The following is a 21,308-nucleotide window of genomic DNA, read 5'->3' on the forward strand; positions in this document are numbered from 1 at the left end:
GTAGGAAATTTTTGGTGTGGTAATTTGGTGAATTTCTTTAAGTGGAAAGCAGAGTGCTGATATTGCATTTGAGCTGGTGTGATAGAGCAAAAGTAGGTATATTCTTTGAGTACTGTTTTTTTAAACATGGTTTATTAATCTAAAGGGAGGTAAAAATGTCCTGTCACAAAAAGCAAGAGATTTAGTTAATTTAATTTTTCTAGAAGTCTGTTTGAATCATGAACAGGTTCAGAACTGCATTTTCACCTCCATTTTTAATACTCATCTTTAATTTCTGTCTAGGAAATGCAGTATTGACAAGTAGAATTAGGTCTTTCTGCAAAAGCAGTTCTCACTAACTCTAACTGAGACAGAAAAAGAACAGTCTATTCCTGGATGAGCTTAAACCAGCAATCAAACAGCCAAAATTAATTAAATAAACAGAAAAGTAACATCATTGGCATAGCCATTTTGGCATCTGAGTGATTTATTCAGCTGAGATTCAGCTATCCTGTTTTATTTAGATGTGTACCTAAGTGCAGAGTGGTCCCTCTGAAACAACCATCAGAGTAGCAACAGAACCCAGCTTTGAATTGCTAATGCTGCTGTTCATCCTGATAATTAAGTCTCAGAATATTATTCAAATAGCAGTCTGAAGGAAACGGTTACTGGAATAAATATTCCTTGTATAATTGGACAATTTTGTTTAACCAGTTTTAAAGCAGAGTCTCCAGTACTTTGAATTATTTTTCATTCAAGCAGCAGCAGAGCTGGAAGCGAATATGGATTTGGGGCATTTGTAAAATTTTGACTTCCTGCTTTCATGTTCTGTTCTGTCTGTGTAGTTGTCTCTTCCACTGGTACCCTGAGAAATTGCAACCTACTTTATTGACTTAATTTTTAGTTTGTTATTTACTTCAGAGTCTGTTTTTCTAAAATTTAAATATTCCAAATATTCTGGTTTGGGGACTTGTTGTTTTCTTGTTTTTGTGGGGTTTGGAGGAGCAGGGTTCTTTGGCCTTTTTTTTGATTGGTTGGTTGCTTTCTTTGGTTTTTGGGGGTTTTTGTGTGTGTTTATAATGAGCTTTCATATTGTTAAATTAATGATTTAGCTGATTAGTTCAAGTTAAAAAGAGTGTTACGGTATTTTCCTTCTTTTCTTTGATTACCTTGAAATCCTCTACTACCACAAACACATTTTATTTAAATTTAGTTTAAGTAGTTAAAAAACATGTTAAAGCTTGAGGTGATCTTTACATATGTACACAGCATAATGGGTTAATCTAGTTTCAAAACACACTTTCAAACTTTAACTAAGGAGCTACAGAAGGCAAGGCTCTGCTAAGTACCATGTTTAGGCCATTTTAAATTATGTCTGACATAATGTTATGTTTTTTTTCCGTGTAACCTTCTTCAGGGTCTATCTGAACGCCAAACTTTAGAAATAAAAATCACCTGTGTACCTCCAACCATTGTGGTTAGAGACAAGATGGTTGGCTGGTGCTTGAGAGGGTAATTCATTATTTCCTCTCTATTAGATGTGACAGTCCCCAAAAGGACACCATGCTACTCTGCAATTAGCAATAACTGATGTGTTCAGCACTGGTTGTCACACACAGTTGCATACAGAATATTGTGCTGAATTAACCAAGGGGTTTATGGCCTCTCTCAATTGCACTTGGTGCCTGTTGAAAATTTTTTTGCCAAAAAACAAATGGAAGGCCTTTCTGCTCCTCTCCTAGTTTCTCCCTGCATAAAACATGGTGTGATAGCAAAAGTAAAAAAAAGAAAAAAAAAAAAGTCAATTTACCAAGCGTGGTGGTGGTGGTCTTTGAGGAAATGTTTGAAATTTTTGAAGTTTTTAGCCATGCCATGTGCAGGCTCTGCCAGGGTGGATCAATGCTTGCCATGGATGAAGGAGAGTTGTCTGAGCTGGTTCTGCAAGAAATCAAAACAAGAGGAGCTCCTATTTCAACTGGCAGCAGGCAGTCATTAAAGGGAAAAAGCAAAAGTAGGGATACAGGTGTTTAATATCTCTATGTCACATTTATGGAGAGTTCTCTCACTTCAGGGTCCTTTTCACGGTATCCAAGTGAGAAACACTTGAATTCAGCTTTTACTGTCATCCAAAAGTTTTTCAAGGCAGTGAAGAGACCGATTTTGTGATGTGTATATAAACCACACTAACTAAAAGGAGAGAAAGAATTAGGTCACTGATGTACTTTTAAAGTTCACTTTTGCTGGGAGTATGTCTGTTTCCCTCTTTTGAATGTGAGGGTAATAGATAGCCCAGAGCCACCAGTGCTTTTTGATGGTAACTTAAGGCAATTTAATGGTTATCTGTCAACAAAAGGGAGAGGTGAAGACAGGTTTTTTATTGCTTTTCCCAGAAAAATAAACATCTGGAATGGGGAGCCCAGTACTGTGTGCCTGACAGACAGACAGACAATCACCCAGCCCACCCCAAAACTGCCACTTTGGCTCCCTAACTGCCCAATTTCAGAATCAGCAATTCCCATCAGGCTGGAAAGAAGCTGGAAAGAAGTGGAACAGAAGGGGTGGAGGGTTATGAGAATAAAGTTTTTCGTTATATCTAATTGCTTTTATGTTAAGAAAATGTAAATAATACAACCATTAGCATTTACATGGATTTCTTCATTTGTATTTTTTTTTCTCTTTTTTCTCTCTCTCTTCCCTTCCTTCCTCTTCCCATTCCCTGTCCCTGGCTCCCTCCCCACTCCTGACACCTTTTTGCACAGCCTCCATTGAAGAGGACCCAACTTCAGCAGGTATGAATTATTTACATCACATCTGCATTGTGGCAACCATTTCTTGAGAGCTGCCTTTACTAAAATCATTGTAGCCTGTTTCATTTTGTGTGTAACTTGGCAAATATCACAGCTGGGATCTATCCTCTTCTGTTTTCCCTTTTTTTTCTCCTTCTCTCCTGTAGCATTTAAAAATATCAGTGGCATGTTCCTTCCTTCTTCCATGCTTAAGCTGCCATGTCAAGCTTCAGGTAACAGAATGATTCAATCAGGAGTTAAAGAAAAAAAAAAAATCAGTGATTTTTTAAAAATTTTTTTTATGTTAGATTTTTTCCTTGTCTTTATGCTGGCAAAACTCAGTCACTTGGATGATGCCCCAAAACTGACATCCTTTAAAGAGCTGGGAACAAGCAGTGAAGGAAGGGAAAAGAAAGGCAGCAGATGCAGAAGCATCATGCTCAAAGAAAACATTCTCCAAATGATGGCTGGGGTATCTGCTCAGAGAACTTTTATTTCCATTGACAAGCTGCCAAGCAGTGAGAATGGTTACCATCACAGTCATAAAAATCAGTTTAGGAGCTCCCAGAGAGACACAAACGCATCGTGTTTATTTTATTGTGAAGATTAACTATTTCTAATTAATTGGCAATCCATTAGCTGGGGAGTATTTAAAGGAAAAAAGAAGACAGGGTACCAGAGAAGGATGCCACTGAGCAGCCTAACATATCTGAAATGGCACTGAGTTGTACAAACTCAGGGAGCTAAAACATCAAATAAATGGGGAATCACTTTATAGTGGCTTGTTAAAAGAAGGAAAGGCCTCCAGAGGAGCAAAAGAGAAAAGGTGAGGAGAGTGAATGAGGAGAGGAAGATGGCAAGGAAGGATTGAACACTGTTTACAGCGCTAACCTACAACTTGGGAGCAATATAAGTAATTAGGATACAGCAGAGAATAATAAATGAAAGGACAGAGAACAAAGCCAAGAGTAGAATGTGAGAGAGGGAGAGTAGTTAAGACTAGAACTGAATACAGAAAGAAGCAGAAGGGAGCTTTAAACGTGAATGTGGCAGCAAAATGAGCAGGAAGGAGGACTGGAATAAGACATAATACTGCAAAAGAGAGAAAAAAGAGGAATTATGGGAAAGAAATGTAGAGTACTCACACACTCCCATGGACATGCATTCTAATTACTAAATATCAACTTTCAACTCTCCATTTCTTGTGAGATCTGTCAGTCTTGGAGTTTTCATGGAAAGTGTTTTAGCAGAAACCTACTGCAGCCATTCAACAGAAGCATTAGAAAAGGATGGGTTTTTTTACTTAGGAAAGAACAAACCCCCCCGCCTTTCTCCCTTTAGGGAAATGGTTTAAATACACATATTTTTTTAGAGCATCTCCCAAGGACATGGCGTCCCTCTCTGAACACCACTGCTGTATTTGTGAGAGCCCCTAACTGTGATCTGGCAAGCTACCCAGCCACATCAGCTGAAAATGTTCAAGAGGAGGGAAGTGGAATTTATAACACAGCCACGTGGGCTGCGCTACAGATATGATTTATACTAAGAGAAAAATCCATGCATAAAGTGCAATCTAACATTAATTTCTATCTTAAAAACTTTAGAAGCAATGCAAGCTCTTCAGATGCTCCATAATTTATGGTTCCTATTGATTTTGCTGTAAGATATGACCAGATGTTGCTGTTTTGAAAGTGCACAGATTAGTTCTGCACTCTTACAGGATTGTATTAATACAGCTTATTTCTCAGATTCTATTGGCATCTGTAAAACTGTGGGTTCTGCTTAAAGCAGATTCCCCTCCCTCAGGGTAGGAATGCAGCCATGCAGTTTGGAAGTTGCAGGGCTGCAGAAAAATAAATAGAAACTGCATTCAAAACCTCATGCACTCACCTAGAGCCTTTCAGTGCCATGTGCCTGGTAGGGACAGTTTTATACAAGACCAGGTTTTGCTCTTTTCCACAAAAAAAGTGCAGCAATTTTGCTTCAGTTAATGAAATTTATCTAATCATTATCTAATCACAATCAATGCACACAGTATTTTTTCAACAAATGCCTTCACTTGTGAAACAACATGAGGTAGGATAAATTGCATCTAATATTTTTATGAAGATTTTAAAAATTATTTTGACATTTTATGAAAATTGCAAACTATTAATTGACCTGTGATCAGGATCAGAACTAAAATTTCCTTTCCTGTTTAACCAAAGAGATGAAACACTGCTATTTCCCATACTCTGCTTTTTGGGATAGGGTCTAAGTGCTCTGACAATGCCATCTGTGAGGAATCTTGTAGAAGCAAAGTTTTAATGTTTTACTTTGAGTGTTGTAACCTGTAAATTGAAGATTAATAATCCTGTAATAGTAAGTGCCCTGTAGTTATCTCCCTATAGAAATTATTTTTCACTGGAGTTCCTTGAGTTTCAGAGTGCTCAGACTAATTATGAACTCTAATTATAACCTGATGTTTTTCACCCAAGTTGCTTTACAAGGAAAGATAAAACAGTTTTTTCAAGGAGTTTTTCCATTCCTCCTCACAGTTCCAACAAAGTTTTCCTTAGCAATGCCTCTGGGTAAACATTATTCCAGATCTCTTTTTTCTTTCCAGTTAAACACCTATGATTTTATGTCCTTGTGGACATCTAACTCTATTTTGAGTCAGTTCGCCATATTTCTTAATTTGTTTTGACTTAAAATCAAATCTAATAAAATAATTTAATAAATTATTATTTAATTAAATAATTATTTAATAGAGTTAGGAAAATCTCATGAAAATTCTCTCTTTTCCATGTCTTTTTACCCCATCCGTATGTGACATGAGTTTTTGAAAGCTGTTTGTTGAGCCAGGAGGAGACTCCTTTGTTGACAAGTATTTTTCAAAGCCTAATGTAGCAAGGAACTCCTGCTGGATGTCCTGCTGTTTGAAGATTTTCATCCCAAAAATGTTTCCCCCATGGTTTTATGGATTCCTCAAGGAGCCTGGAGTAGTTTCTGCAATTATTAAAGAGTAATTCTTCCAACACCTGATGAGACAGAGCACAGCAGTTTTTTCTCTTGTCTCTACACACTGATTTTGACTGAGGTAATAAATACATCTCCTTTGGGATCATCACGTAACTGGAGCCATTCCTTGCCTCTGCCACTGATTTTATCTATATAACACATGCAAACACATTTAAAGTTTCATGGTAACGAAAGCTCTTTTACAGGGTGAGTTTTGCTATTGTCTTAATTAAGTTTAGGTGTTGTAGAGATTAAAGATTTGCTACGGGACAGGGCCTCATTCTTCAAACACATTACTAAAAAATAATCCCTTCAACAACCTTGTGGCAGAGTATGTAAGCTGCATTGAACATTTGTGTATATAAGGAAAATTATATTACCCTTCCAAAATTCCACGTGAGATCTAACCTGTTCCCTCTTCATTTAGATTTTTGACTTACATAAAAGTTGTTTTAGCATGTTTTTCCAAAATAAGAAAATAATATAGGGAAAAAATCACTCTTGAGAAAGAAAAAAAGTTGAAAATGTCTTATCAAATGAAAGATACCTCTGTTGAAAAAATCTATAGAATTAAGTTTATTTTTATGAAAGGAAATTAATGGCATTTTAGAAAAGAATTGCAATGGAAGAGCACAAGTTCCAGGATGAAAGTTGTACTAGACATAATACAGTTATCAAAAAGTCATGAGAAATAGAAATCTAAAACTATTAAGAGTTTACCCTTAATTGCTTACCCATTACCCTTACTCTAGGAGCATGGTATTAAGCAATACCTGAAATCTAAATTCCAGAATAAAAATAAAAAAACAAGTTACATGCTTTGCTTGCTCTGTTCCACTAGGAGAACTCCAGGTTTCTCTGGTGCTTGTTTTCTTCTTTGGACTTCATGTGTTTAACTTTTTAAAGGGGGATACCAAAACATTGTCTTGGTGTTTGTCTTTTTATTCACAGAATTAAAAAAATATCATTTACAGAAAGAAAATAGATTTTAAATAATGAAAAATTAAAGGCAATGTAAATTATTTCAGTCAATAGATATTTCAAAGCTGACTTGCTTGGCACAGCCCTGATGACTCTTAGGAGAATATTTCTGTGCAATTATTGGATCCTCAGAGATAAAATTTTTCATGAGACATGTAGAGTTAAAAAAAAACCCTCAAACAACAGAATGGAATGTATACTATTAAAATGTTGTCAAAGAATTAGGTTTCTCTATCTAAATATCTTTGCTTTTAAAAATTTACTGGACTGTCATTTTTAATAGATTTAAAACACTAGACATATTATTATTAAAATCCCATGTAGCAGTTTAATATTGCTTTGATATTCAGAATATCAAATTTTTGTGGTTTTGATTTTTTCATAACAATATAAAGTGGAAGGTATGAGGGTTCCATTCGCCACCAATCTTAACCAGATTTATATGAGATAGTTGAAAATAATTTCAATTTAGACAGCTTAAAAATAGGCAGATTTAGATGGGATCTTGGCAATGAGGAATTGTTCCCTGGCAGGGTGGGCAGGCCCTGGCACAGGGTGCCCAGAGCAGCTGGGGCTGCCCCTGCATCCCTGGCAGTGCCCAAGGCCAGGCTGGACACTGGCACAGTGGGAGGTGTCCCTGCCATGGCTGGGGGGACACTGGGTGGGCTTTAAGGTCCTTCCCAACCCAAACCAGCCTATAATTCTATAATTCAAATATCATATAGATCTTTTCTTGAACAGGTGAATATTTATTACCTTGAAGAGGTAATATTGACTTTTGATATTTGATATTTATTACCTTGAACAGGTAATCAGTTTTTCCTTTTCTTTCCTTGCTTCACGTCAGAAAATTCTTTTGCCATTTGGCGCTGCCTGCTCATCAAAGAGCAGGTGAGATCCATTTGGTTAAAGTTCTGGGCATTTTGTGTCCTTGGTTCTTAGGGAATGAGGCTAAGAATTGAAATGAAAAACATTTGAGATCATACTGGCATTAATATTTACATGAAAATTATGCTTATATCCTTATATAATAACTATACCACCTCTTTGTCCTTAAAATACTTGACTGATGTGGATTTGAAATTCGGTTTCACAATTTCACAGAAGGGTCTCTCTTCTCCATGAAAATAATTCCCAGAGACGCATTATTAAGAGGCTTTTATTAATTGGGGAAAAAATAAAAAAAAAACATAAAAAATTAAAAAAAAAAGGGGGGGGGGGTAATGCCTACTTCAATGGTTCTTATGATGAGTTTTGGACCTGGGTGATCTTTTTGGTCCCTTCCAACCCAAACCATTCTATGATTTCATGACAATCTGAAAAGAAAAACCAAATCAGATTTTTCTGGGTTTTTGTTTTTGGTTTTTTTTCAAGTTCTTGAAATGAAACTTTAAAAATAAAAGCACGACATGTTTAATCTGCTTTCTGTGTCACCCTCAAAGCATCAAGGATGTGTCTGGTCAAGTCTCAAGGACTTCAGTTTCCTGCCCACTGCACAGCAGGATCTGGAGTTGTGGTTTTGTGACGGCTCCCAGGCTGTCTTTGGGGCCACAGTGATTTTGCTGTGGTGTGCAAAGCTCTTCCATTTCACACATTTCAAAGAGGGAAATCATCTTTCAGAATTATTCTAAGGGAAAGGATCTGCCATTCCCCCAGGGATTGTACCACAGATTTACTGTCTTGCTGAACTTGGTTTACGCATTTGTAGCAATTCCTTTTCCTTTTTTCTTCTCCAACTGCATATTTTAATTTTTTTCCAGTGCCTGCAGCTAGCTTGCTAATTACTTTTCCATCTATTCCAAGCAAAATATAGACTAAATCAGAAAATTATGTAAAGGTCATATTGAACCCCATTCTGATGGAAATGAGGCTTATGCAGTAAAAATAGTCCTAGATGCCAGGTGGCACTGAAGGCTATTGGAGCAGCCTGTCACATTTAAAAGCTGGAAATCTTGCTTAGGTCAGGAATGAAAATTAATTAGTATTTTTAGCCTATCCCTTAGTGACTGTCCATCCACATATCATAAAAAATAACACAGTTTGGCAAAATGGCTCGCTTCTTTCCAAGACTGACAAAAAAAAGTGAGCTAGGAGTTTGAAATCATCCTGTGGTGCTGGCAGCTGCCTGAGAAACTCAGGCATGGGCATTTTTCTATAATCTGCACAGTTTCAGAGAGTATTATTTGTGGTGGTTATACAATATTCATCCCAGTGTACAAATGAAGTGGGAGATCAAAAAAATGTCCCCTAAACCAGGTACTGATTTCTATAATGGACTTTTCCTTCCATCTGCTTTTCCCTTTCTTACCTGAATTTGGAGGCAGATGTTTTCCAAGATGAAGCTTTTCATGCCAGGCATCTGCCTCAGACTGCTCAAGGCTAGGTTGGATGGAGGTCTGAGAAACCTGGTTTGGTGGAAAATGTCCCTGCCCATGGCAGGGGGTGGCACTGGGTGATATTTAAAGTCCCAACCCAAATTCCATGATTCTATGAGGTCTGTTTCAAACAGGGTAGTTCTATACAGGTGCAGCTCTTCCCATCTGGGAAGCAGTGCTCCCAAAAAAGAGATTTTGCAGGTGTCTAGTCCTTGCCAGGACAGATGAAAAGAGCAGGACTAGCTCTAGCTCTGGGCAGCTAAGATAAATGAATAATAAACACCCAAATATTATTATTATTTGGTATTTTTTTCTTCATCCTCTGAAGATGAGGAAGGAATGAGAAGATGAACAAGGCGCTGCTCTGGTTGCTGCAGGGATTTCAGCAGACTGTGTTGCTCCTTGAGTCCTCTCTACTCCTGACCAGCAGAGTTGAAACACAGGAGAATTGTACAAAAAGAACACCTCTTTTTGGGGGAGACATGATGTTTTGGAAATGAACCACTTCATTGGATGTGGCACTGAGTGCTCTGGTCGGTTTGACAAGTTGGGAATTGTCACAGGTTGTATTGCTGCTCCTGCAGGTTTTTCCCAACCCCAGTGATTCTGGGATTCTGTGAAAAGTCTAAATATCACAGAGAAGAGTTGACACAACCCTCTGCTGCTAGGAAGGATTTTCATCTGAGAAGTGCTGAAATTGAGGAAGGAAGATGACAGGCAAAAAAAAAAAAGGGATTAATGAGCTGAGAATAGGCACAGAGGGAGTGGGTCTGAATGCAGGGATGCAGAGAGAAAGAGAGAAAGGCAGCAGTGGGGTTGGCTGCTGTTGCAAGGGTTGTTTCCCTCCCACATTTCTGACTGCCTCCTCCAGCACACCCTGCTCTCCTTTGTGCCTGTGCTGGCCCTGCACAGCTCTGTGTGTGTGCAGCTGCATCAGGGGGCTGCTCCAGCTGGAAAGGCCTCATCCAAAATGCAATTTTCCTGGTGGAGCCAGTGTTCATTTGGTTCATCTCCTTGATCTCTCCTGCCATGCAGTGGCATGTGTGCTGGCAGTAGGAAGGGGGAATTTGGTGGGAATGTGCATTGAAAGTTGGAGTGAAGATGAAGACATCGTCTTCTCTGGTCAAATATTGGGATTATGTTCCACTAAAGATTCTCATCCTCCCATTAGATACGTGGAAAGTGAAATAAAAATAAGCAAATACTAATGAAAGCAAACCAAGCAGAATTAGTGGTTGGTTGAGGATTTAGTAGCAGGTTAACATGCCCAATGAAAAGGACTCTATTCAAAAAATAGCATCACAAGGAGTCTTACTTTATGCTTATTTTGGGTTTAAACAGCCTTATGACCATCTCTAAAGCACTGGATTGACTGTGGAAACATAAAGAATACTGACGAAGGAATTTCACTCCTTTACAGCACAAATTTAAGTGATTTTTAGTTGTCAAGGCTGTGTGTTGCACATCAACTCAGGAGGCAAAAAACATATTGAATAATGACCCATTTGTAAAAAAGCTGTTCCTGTTCAAATGAACAAAACTAATAATTAAATATAAATATAATTAAAAATTATTAATTCTTAAAACCAAAACTTTTAAATAAATAACATTTTATTACATCAGAGTGTTAAAAAACTTGAGCTTAAGCAGGTTAGATGGCTGCTAAAGAAAGCATGGAAATCTCTCTGGCAGGTGGCAAAGTACAGAGAGCATTGCTGAACTGAGAGAATTTGGTACTTCTGTTAAATTCAGGCTCCTTTGAGGCTGATTGTATAATCAGGACCTTGTATTTTGAGATCTTTAAGTCTGTCATAGCTTGAACAGAAAAAAAATGTTGAAGGAAGATTTGGCCTTATTATTTTAAAAACAGAGAAATCTTGCTTGTCACTAACATTGGGCAAGACTAAACAGCCCTCTTTAAACTGTATCACTGAAACAACATAACAGGTAAAATTCAGATGCATTTCTTATCATAAAGAGAATATAAATTGCTTTAGGTGCATGGAAATATCAAGCAAAGGCTTGAATGAGTTCACTCAGACAGGACCATGGGGATTTCTGCACATATACAGCAACTTCTTAGATGATTTCTTGCAGTGACAAACATGTACCACTTCATTCACATCATTTTTACTCATATATTGACTTTCCATATGGCAATCACTCTTTGCAAGAGCCAAGGCCTTCCTGTTTTCTTTTGTCTTAGAAATGGAATAGATCTTTTTTTATTGTATATTATTTTGAAGTTTTACTAATGCAATTAAAATGCACTTTACTTTTTTCTACTGGGAATCTTTTAGATAAACTATGCTTTACCTGAGAGCCTGAATGTCCTTTATTAGGCTTGACAAAAGCCTAATATGATGTGTGGCCTTCACCTGCCTGTGTATTGAGTAACCATTTATATACATTTGTAGTAGTTAAAAAATTTATTTTGGAAACAACTACTTTTGCAGATTTTTCTCTTCTATTTTTTTCTATTGCCTGCAGTAGTCTTCCTTACAAAGAAATGCCATTGTGACTTCAAAACAAAATCATGGCAAAACAATTTACATGCGATCCACAGTACTGTAAAGCAATAAAATGCTAAATGAAAATTGTCAGAGTGACTGAAGATAAGTAAAAGGCCAAAAGATTTCCCAGTCCACTTTTTATTCCAGACACAACTTCCACTGGCTGCCATGGGAGTTGTGGCTGTGTGGCAACTGGTGGGATAAAAATAACAATTATGAAATTGCAATATGCCCCAATTATGAACACAGTTGTAATTTTAATTGTAACGTGCTCCCATGAATGCCCAGTTTTCTATTATTAAAAATATGCTAGCATGAAATCTACCTTTATACACTTTGAAAGTTATTTGTGTCAAATAACCCGAGAAATGCCTTGGAATTCCTGAAGTTTTATTGGAATGGCTGCAATAACTACAAGGAAGAACACAGCCCAAGAGCACAGCCCAAGAACAAAAAGGTCTGGGTAGAGATTTATGTATTCAATTTTCCTGCAGCACTGTGTTTTAACAAAACATGAATTAACACTCCACAGTAATATTACAAGTCAGTGTTACAGTTATTCATGAATTTCATTAGTTTCGACTTTTCGACAGAATTTCATCCTGTTCAAACTGCAGAACAGTTTATTTATTAATATACACTAAGGGCCAAAAAGGTCTCAATTTTATTTTTTTAATCCAGCCTCCTTAATGACAATACTTCTACTATTTTTTTTTTCTGCAAAACTGGAATGCTGGGCTTTTCTTTTTTTAAACAAAGCACAAATATAACATTCTGCCAGGTGTGTGCTCTGCTCTAACCTCCTATGAGCAGGGGCAGGGAGAGAAGGTGCAAAGCAATGTGCTTCTCATCAGGTCTTGTTTCCATCTCAAGTTTTTATAGAACAATACAGGCCATACAATATAATCCTAAGAAATTCAAAATAATTTTTTTGCCTCAAACTGCTTTAAGTCGTTCAGTTGGATGTGTCTGGCAAGATACCTATGACCCACCTGAGGGTGGACACCAGGAAAGGCTCTATGACTCTGATGCCAAAAGATTTTTGCTTTTTATATATTTATTTCACCTATTTGTAGCTCTGTAAAGTATCATTGTATAATTCTACAGTTTCTTCAGTGGGAGGCCAAAACAAGGTGGGGGGATTACCACATTAAATGTACTTCTAACTGGGGATTCTCATCAATTATGCTAATTTGATAAACTGATAAAAATGTCAAAGCCCTGTATCACATGTGCTTTTGGCCATAAGTGCTCCGGGAGGATCTTGAACAAACAGTAACATCTTTTTATCAGTTCAGTCTTGTCTTTTAGGGGCTATAAGGCAAGATCTCCAGTGGAAGTGTGCCATGCCATTCCCTAAAGGAATAAATTATTTCCCTGGAGAGTGCTGCAGCTCAAGCCCCAATCCTGGAAGGCAAAATTCACCTGTGCTGAGAGCTGTGCTTGAACTCCTTATCACAAACTATTTACATTACTATTAAACACAAGCAGGAATTTCAAGTTAAAGCATTAAAGCTTATCAGAAAACACCAACCTGCAGTATTGCTGTGCAGGGCTTATTGCCATTAGCCACCAAAATAAGTCAGTGCTCCCATCCAGGTGCAACTGGCTTCATGTGAACTGCATTAATCACAAGCAATGAATTTGAATTCGTGCCGTGGAAGTAGCTGGTGCAAAGGAAGCAGATCCCAAGCGATCCTGCTGTGCATGTTCCAAACTGAAGGCTCGTGACTGCAAACATGGGTTGTGATTTTAAGCTGGGATTCTCAGCCACTGTAGGTTTCTGGGTTGACAAAAAAACCAATGTGGAGCAGGAGTGGGAGATGAGGAGAAAAAAGAGAAATGGTTTCCTAGCTGGATTGTCTAGCTAGGAAAGGAGAAAGAGTTGGAGAATAGTGACAGAATTTGGAATTCAATAGGATTTAGGGTTTTTTACATGGAAATAGCGGGGCTTGATGGCAGCTTGGGATAAAAAGTGGAAGAGGAAAGGATATATTTCCTCTGTCCTACATCCTCAGGGAAATAAGTGACTGGAGTGTAACTCTTGTCTATTTCCCTTGGTTTCTGCTGTGGACAACTTTATGCCTGTTTGGACTATATATATTTCACATTTAGTGATTCTCTTTCATCACTTTTTAATAATATTTCATGTCCTGAGGATAACCACCCTCTGAGGTTCTCTTCTGCTGCTTCTGTGCCATTAATGCAGCACTAGTAATTAGGATCTGACTCATACAAATATGAACAGCCTAAGTTTAGGCTGTGGCATTTTTTAGTTCCCACTGGAATCCTCAGCAAGAGGACTAACTGGATTTATTCTATTTGCTGTTATAATTAAAGTTCACATAATCTTTGCAGGTTTTTTTTCCAGTTTCCAGTTATAGAGGCAAAAAGGGATGAGAAGTCCTCATCACTGGCAGTTTAAAGTGCAGTGAAACAATAAAAAATTACATCTTCATATATGATGACAAGAATTATGATGATAAAAATAACACTGTTGCACAGAAATCCCAATTGCAAGTGAGGTTCTGCATTAGGTACCAAACAATATATAGTTTCTTTATTGCTGGGTCTGTTTTACTTAAGCCATTACCAGTGCAGTAAACAGAGACATGGATTTGTTCCAATCATGTAGAAAATGGATTTGGAGAGTTTTAATGCAGAATCTGTAGACATTAGCCTTTTCAGGACTGCACCTTTGAACTAAATCTTCCAGACGTCCCAACTGAAATCTAATCTAATATTTCTTTGAATATTTTAGCATTAAAAATTCAAGTCTGCAGTCCTTCAGCAAAGTTTTTACAAAATTATTCTCTCTGTTTGCAGAGGTTTTTTTTTTCCTTTTTCTGTTTGATGTAAACCAGAATCAACAGAAAAATAAATTTGGAAAATATTTCTAATGTATGTTGGAGAATTAATCTAGTTTTAATGAGCCAAAATAAATCACAAAAGGAGTGTAGCAAACAAGATTCCACAGCTGGGTCAGAAAGACTGGGAGAAGTCAGTGACACAGAAAGGATCATCTATGAGAAAAGCAGCAACGATGCTGCCTGAGTGGAGAGTTAAAGGAGGAGGAAGAGGCCTTGGAAATGTATTTTCTGTAAACTGACCAGGTGTTCCCTGGGAAGATAAAATCCTCCTGTGAAAGGTGACGCAGAGATGCAGAGCAGGTCTCGCATTAACACTTGCTCAGGAGATTTGTGGGAGATCTGGTGGGGGAAGAATACTGTGGGCATTATCCAGAAACACATATTTAGGTGGCAAAGGGTACAAAGAGGGGAAAACAGCATTGAAAATTGGCAAAGAGAAAGTTCTTAGCCTTGAAAGCTGAGGAATTTGAAGAGAAATAATGAAAGAGGACTTGGGAAAATGTCTTGTAGTGCATTGAACACTTTCCCCAGATTTTAGAGTATTTTCATGTCTCACCCTCTGTAAAATCACTACAGTGCCTGCTATATTCACCATGCCTCAAATTAGGGTAAAATTTGCCATCAAAGGCTTGGGTGTGAAGTTTAAGACTCTTAAGGAAAGTCACTGTATATCCATCAAGTATGAATTGCTCCTTTTCAGAAAATATTCTAGCTATTAGCTCAAAAAAGGTTGGGAGATGGCTGGACAATATAGGTGAAATTTCTTCCCTGTAGAAGAATTGTAGGGAATAGAATTGGAGGAAAATGTGCAGAAATGACCCAAAAGCCATTCTGCACTCAGGGGGTGAACTTTATCTTTTGCTGCATCCAGATGGAGACACCTTGATCATTGTAATCAACACGCTCCATTTGCTGCATTAAAAACAAGATAAATATTTAATCACAGTGCAATTAAGTCTGGATCTCTGCCATTAGTTTATAATGAATATATAGGCAGATAGAATTTAATACATTACTAATTCACTTACAAGCCAGGCTGAACAGATTTTTTTTAAATTTTTTTCCCCCAAAGCTGGTATTTTGGGAATGTTCATGAGATGACTGTGTGTGTCATCTGATTACTTTCTCTGCTTTCATGCATTAACTGGAATAACACGCAGCAATCTGTTTTTGTTACCAATATTCCACATAAACTGTGAATGATGTTCTGCAGTGCCTGTTCTTTTCAGGTTGAAATAACCAAACAAAAAGCAAGGCGTGGGTCAATACATGTTTGTTGATGAAAAAAGTACATGTGTATCCCAGCAGTGAAACAGAAAGGAATTTTTTGAAGGATTAGAAGAAGCTGTTGTGGATTGGTTATTCCCTTTTCTCCCTACTTTACAAATATTTGAGTGCGCTGGGCAAGGAAGAATTTCTTGTTACATTTCAGAAGCTTTGCAGGATGAGTTAGTTCAAAATACAGCTTTATTATGATCATCATAATTAACTGATGATGGTCAGTTTGTCATGGTGCACCAGTATAAATGGAGTTGGGCCCTAAAACATTTAGATGTTTATGTATATTTTTAACACAAAATTACTTTTAAGTGAAAAAAAAAGGATATTTGAGTGAGAAGGAGCAAATATTGGACTACAAAGCATTAGTTCATTACTGCTGATGCTTAATACTTTAATACTTTTAATACTTTAGTGGCAGAAGGAGCACGTTGTCTAGAAGTCATTTTCTTGATTGCAGTGCCTTCAGAAGGTCGACAGCACATCTGCTGGGAATGTGCTCCTCAAATGTTCCCAAACACTGCACTGCAAGGCAGGCACCTGGAGGCATTCAAAGTCTTCACAATAACATTGAATTAACAACCAAAGCAGTAAATGTGAGGAAGATCAGAGACCCTCAGAAGCTTATGTTGTATTCCTGACCTTTTCATGCAACAAAGCAGATTTCTGCCAGAACCTGTAGGGACATTGCTGATGGATTTGAATGCTCATCTGCGTGTCCCTGTGGAAGATGGTCCCTTTTGAATATGGTTAGGTTATGCTTTGGATTTGCATCTGCTGAAGTGTGAATTCTGCAATCTCACATTTGAAGGGGCAGACCTTTCAAAAACCCATTTTGAGTTTTTAAAAGGGTGATGAGGAAAGAAACAGGTCAATGTACTTCTGAAAAAAAGGCAGTCTATCGTCTGTGTGCATAGTGGTGGTGAAATTTTTAACCGTGTGAAGAAAACATGTATGTCACTTAGAAAATTATGTCAGCTACAAAGACTCGGAAATTGAGCTCATCACAAATATTTGCAAAATATCTATTGCAGGTTTTTGCTCACTTCCATGGCGGGATGGTTCAGCTTTTTGCTCAGGTTGCAGGAACTGCTGAGCAGAGGCAGTGCAGGGTTGGATTACATGGATACTGAGCCTAATTCAGTGTGATAACCCTTATTTCCCTCCCCACGGGCAGTTTGTGCCATTCTGCTGGCTCCTGCAGCAAGGAGGTTGATTCTTGCCTTCCCATACAGGTGAAATAAGTTGTTTGTGACACTGGCTGCCTTTGCACACACTAACTCCAAAATGCAGGAGCTCCTGCTAAGTGAGCTCTGTCACAGCTTATTTTGAAGGTTTTGCTTTGGCAGAGGAAGCACCTAAAGTGTCATGTATTATCCAAACACGGAGGGAAACTTCCATCTGATGATGTTAAAACTCTGTGAGGGATCTCTGGTGAAGATCTCAATTTATCAGATGGGGAAAAACCCTATGTGACATCCATGTAAGGCCAAGAGGAACTTAAGAAAATCTGTTGCCACAAAGGCACACAGCTGGAGAGTACTTTTCTTTAAAATGAAAAGGAAAATTATTTGATATGTTTTATTAGTTTGATGATAGCTCGCAATATTTGTTTTGATGGGATTTGCAGCTTATTATATCATCAGAATAACATTATCTATTCATTCTACTTCAGTAATAGTCCACAAAACAAATGAAGCAATTAGCTTTGTATCTTTACCTTGATGTATATTAAGGTCAATATCTAATTTAATGTTTTTCATTAAAGTCATATTATTTCTACATGAAGAGAAAATGGGTTGATACCATCAAACGTGCTAAGATTTCTTTTTTTCATTTTACTTAATTTTGCTTGTAAAAAATGTGGTTATTTTGCATGTTTCACTCCATTGGAGTACACGTTTTTTCCTTTATTTTCTCCTTATATTTTTCATATTTGTCATTTGAGCTCAACTTACTAAGAAAAAGTGGACTTTGATTTTTTGATCATCTGTTTTAGCATACTTTTGAATTCAGAGAATCCAACTGTGTGATGAAGATGGCCTGATGTTGATTTCTTGTTTAATGACATCCCCTGTAATTTCTGCTTCCCACCAAAGCATCAGCAGATTTTATATTTGGCAAAAACAAATGCTTATGCTGTTTTTTCAGAGGCAGATGGCTATCACTGAACTGTTTTCCTTGCTTTCCTGGCTTTATCTTCTCTGGACAAACTGATGGTTTCTCTCAAATATGCAGTTTCCACTGCAGTATGGCATGGTACAAGATTTTATTTTGAATTTTTCGTTGACTCTACTTGTCAAATGAGAAAACAGATAACATGGTTCTGCCTTGAGCCACTCTGCAGCTCTGCTGAGGATGCATTTATTTGATTCATACCTCTACGAAGTCTCAGAGGTTTTAGTAAGAACATCTAAAATTTAAAACCTGATGCACTTTAAGTTAACTTTCAATATTTTTTTAAAAACAGCATGGGATTTCAATTGAATAACAGGATGATGTATTTTGGACTATACTTATTATGTTGGCTGATACCCCTGGAACTGAACAAAGAAGAACTCAAAAGAGCAGCAAACTGAACAGATCTATTACTTTGAGTGCACAATTAATCTTGCTGACATTATTTTATATGAACATGGATAAAAATGCCTGGAAACCACACCATTGGATTCCTCTGCTCATTAATATTGATCAAATGTTGTTGTTCTCTTTGTGTTGGAAGCCACTTAAAGATTACCTGTAAAAGTATTACAACACTATTGATTTAAAAATACCCAATCAATCCCTGAAGTCCACCGTTTTTGAAAATTAGTTGACATATTCAGTTTGTTATTTTGTTGGTTTGTTTGGGGGGGGTTTGTTGGGTTTTTTTGTTAGTTTTTTAGAGGTATTTGTTTGTGGTCTTGGTTTTGGGTTTTTTTTGGGTAAAAAATAATAATATTTGTGGACTTGCTGCTATAGATCTGAGTAACACACCATATTAATCAGGCTGTCACAGAATTAATTATCCAGAATTTAACACCATGTTGTTTAAAAGCCTAGACATCCCTATGGAAGTTGGCTGGGACCTCTTTTCATGTGCCATCTGTGCCCAGATCTTACACATTACATTTTTGGCGCGTCAATGGAATGATGGCAGGATTAGGCCCCAGATCCTTCCAGACACTAAATCTGCAGAAATCAAATCATTAGGTCCTGTAGACTCAGTTAAAATTAATTAATTAACTAATTAATTAATTTTAAGGTATCATATTAGGGTGTTCATGCAATTTAAATAAGCTCAAGATGTGTGAACTTAAATTTTGGTCCTTTGAAGAATTAGGAGAAGCAATGGTAGTGTGGCACAGGCTTTTTAATTTTCAATCATCCATTCATTCACTTAGAACAGAGTTAGTCTGACCCATGTCTTTATCAATTAATATATGTTAACTAGTCAAAACTACATGACTGTAATTTTTTAATTTGAGCATAAATAATGGCAATGTTTTGCTGCTCTAATAATAATTTTTGAACTACCAGTTTCTATGAATAACAAAAACAAATGCAAAGAAAAATACCCAAAGCAAAATACACAACATTTATATTGAAAGTAGTCGTATTATTTGTCCATAACAACCATAATTGGGAAAAAAAATCATATTGTTGGTTGTTTGTTGGTTTTTTTTTCCAGAAGAAAGGCTTCATAACAGAAAAACATTAGGTAGAAATACTGTCATGTACCAGTATATTTATCACTATACACCTCAGATGACCTTTCAAGCCTTTGTAGTTGGGACTGATCTGAGAAAATGCAAAATATAAAGAAAATCAACGAAAGTAGGCTGAACATGTACTTAGCAAGCCATACAGAGAAAGCAGAAAGCAAAATGAGAAAGTAATTATTAAGAGATTTATTGTTCTTGGAAGATTAGAGATCTTGCTTGCATAGAAACAATTAATATATGAGGCTGCCCGCAGGTACTCCCCAAACTGCAGCTCTGTGATAGAGGCTTAGAAAAAAAAATACACAATTCATATTTATTGGGAGGCTAAAAGTGCAAATTATTGGACAGGTTTCTTCCCAAATTATTATGAACGAGAATTAGCATGAAGTGGTAATACTTGAAAGAATAGAAGCAGTAATACTTGAAAGACACAAATCTTCCCAGAATTAAGAATGCAGTGTACCACTACTTTTAAGTTATAATACAGAGTGTGTGCGGCAAAAGGCAAATCAGGCAGCAGCCACTCTCCTTATTTTCATCTTCACAATTTTTGCCCTTTTTTTGCTAATAACACCATTTGGAATTATATGCAGTACATTCATGTCCATTATTTTTTTGGTTCAGTGGGACATATCCCATGTTTAATGATGTACACAAGCAAAACCTCTGCAGGGCTGTGTCTTGGAACAGGCTGACGACAAAAGTTGTAATAGAAATGTGCACCTGCGTGGCTTCTCAAATTGCAATAGCCACATGGGCAGCAATAACTGGGGAATATGTACTGACATCCTCATCATTCAGTTAATTTTTACGCTTTGCAAATTAATATTTGCTTGGAGAGCGCGGTGTTCCCTGACGTGATGCGTGGATGAATGGAGCTGCTGCAGGAATCTTTCAAACCTGAGCTTGTAATTGATAACATGAAGAGACAGACATGCAGAAACATTGAATTTACAGCTCTTTAAAGTCTAAATCATTCTATTTGTTCATTTGTTGGCTCACTAAGGTGACTTGTCAGGTCTCACCAACCCGCTGGAGCACTCCAGGCTGGGGCAGAGGGGCTGGGGAGCTGGGACAGGCCCTGGGGCTGCTGTGATGATGAGGTCTCTGGTGTTGAGATGACCCCCAGGTGTCAGAAATCCTTTTTTTTCCCAGTCCCGAGACCAAAGAAGAAGCCAAGATGTGTCGGCTCTGCCTTTCAGGGCTGTTTCTTTGTTCTTATTTATAACATTCTTTCTCTGACCTGCCCTGGTCTGTCCGGCAGGTCTGTTCATGGCAGACTGTCTGCCCTCAGGGCAGTGTTATCTTTTTATACTAAAAACTACGTGTATTTTGTTTACCATAACTTCCCAATACCTGTCACCTATGTTAGACAATGAGTTTCTACCTTAAACCAACCCAAAAGTGTCACCATCACAGCAGAAGATGGAGGCCAAGAAGAAACAGGAGGAAGGACAGGACACACCCAGATCCCTCCATCTTACCCCCTGAACCCCCATTCTAAAAACCCCAAAATTCTCCATTTTCACCCTGTGATAAATTCACTAACCTTCTACTCAAACCTTGTGGCTTGTAACAAAGTTGGTAATTGTTGTTTCCATGGGTTAGATCGAAGGCACAGGTGTCTGTGACTCCGTGCCCAGGCCTCTGAGGCCCCTGCCAGGCTCTGAGGGCAGCCAGAGCCATGTCCTGGGTTCCAGCGCTGTGCCAGCAGCTGGGCACAGCCCAGGGGTGCCCAGGGGGCCGAGAGGCCGATGGCCCCTGGGCTGTGCCAGCTGTGGGGTGGCAGCAGGAGCGGGGCAGGGGCCGTCCCTGTGCCCGC

The 21,308-nt window shown here is 37.9% G+C and overlaps 1 protein-coding gene across 1 annotated transcript in view; it reads left to right on the forward strand.

Annotated features, from left to right (window-relative positions):
* EDIL3 (EGF like repeats and discoidin domains 3) overlaps nt 1-21,308 on the forward strand; it is a 241,492-nt gene that overhangs the window by 95,564 nt on the left and 124,620 nt on the right. Inside the window, exon 7 of the mRNA XM_014309459.2 lies at nt 2,739-2,768. Coding sequence (XP_014164934.1) covers nt 2,739-2,768 — 30 coding nt within the window. The remainder of the gene's footprint in view (nt 1-2,738; nt 2,769-21,308) is intronic.

This window comes from Geospiza fortis, unplaced genomic scaffold (assembly GCF_000277835.1).
Source record: "Geospiza fortis unplaced genomic scaffold, GeoFor_1.0 scaffold43, whole genome shotgun sequence".
Classification (NCBI taxonomy): Eukaryota; Metazoa; Chordata; class Aves; order Passeriformes; family Thraupidae; genus Geospiza; species Geospiza fortis.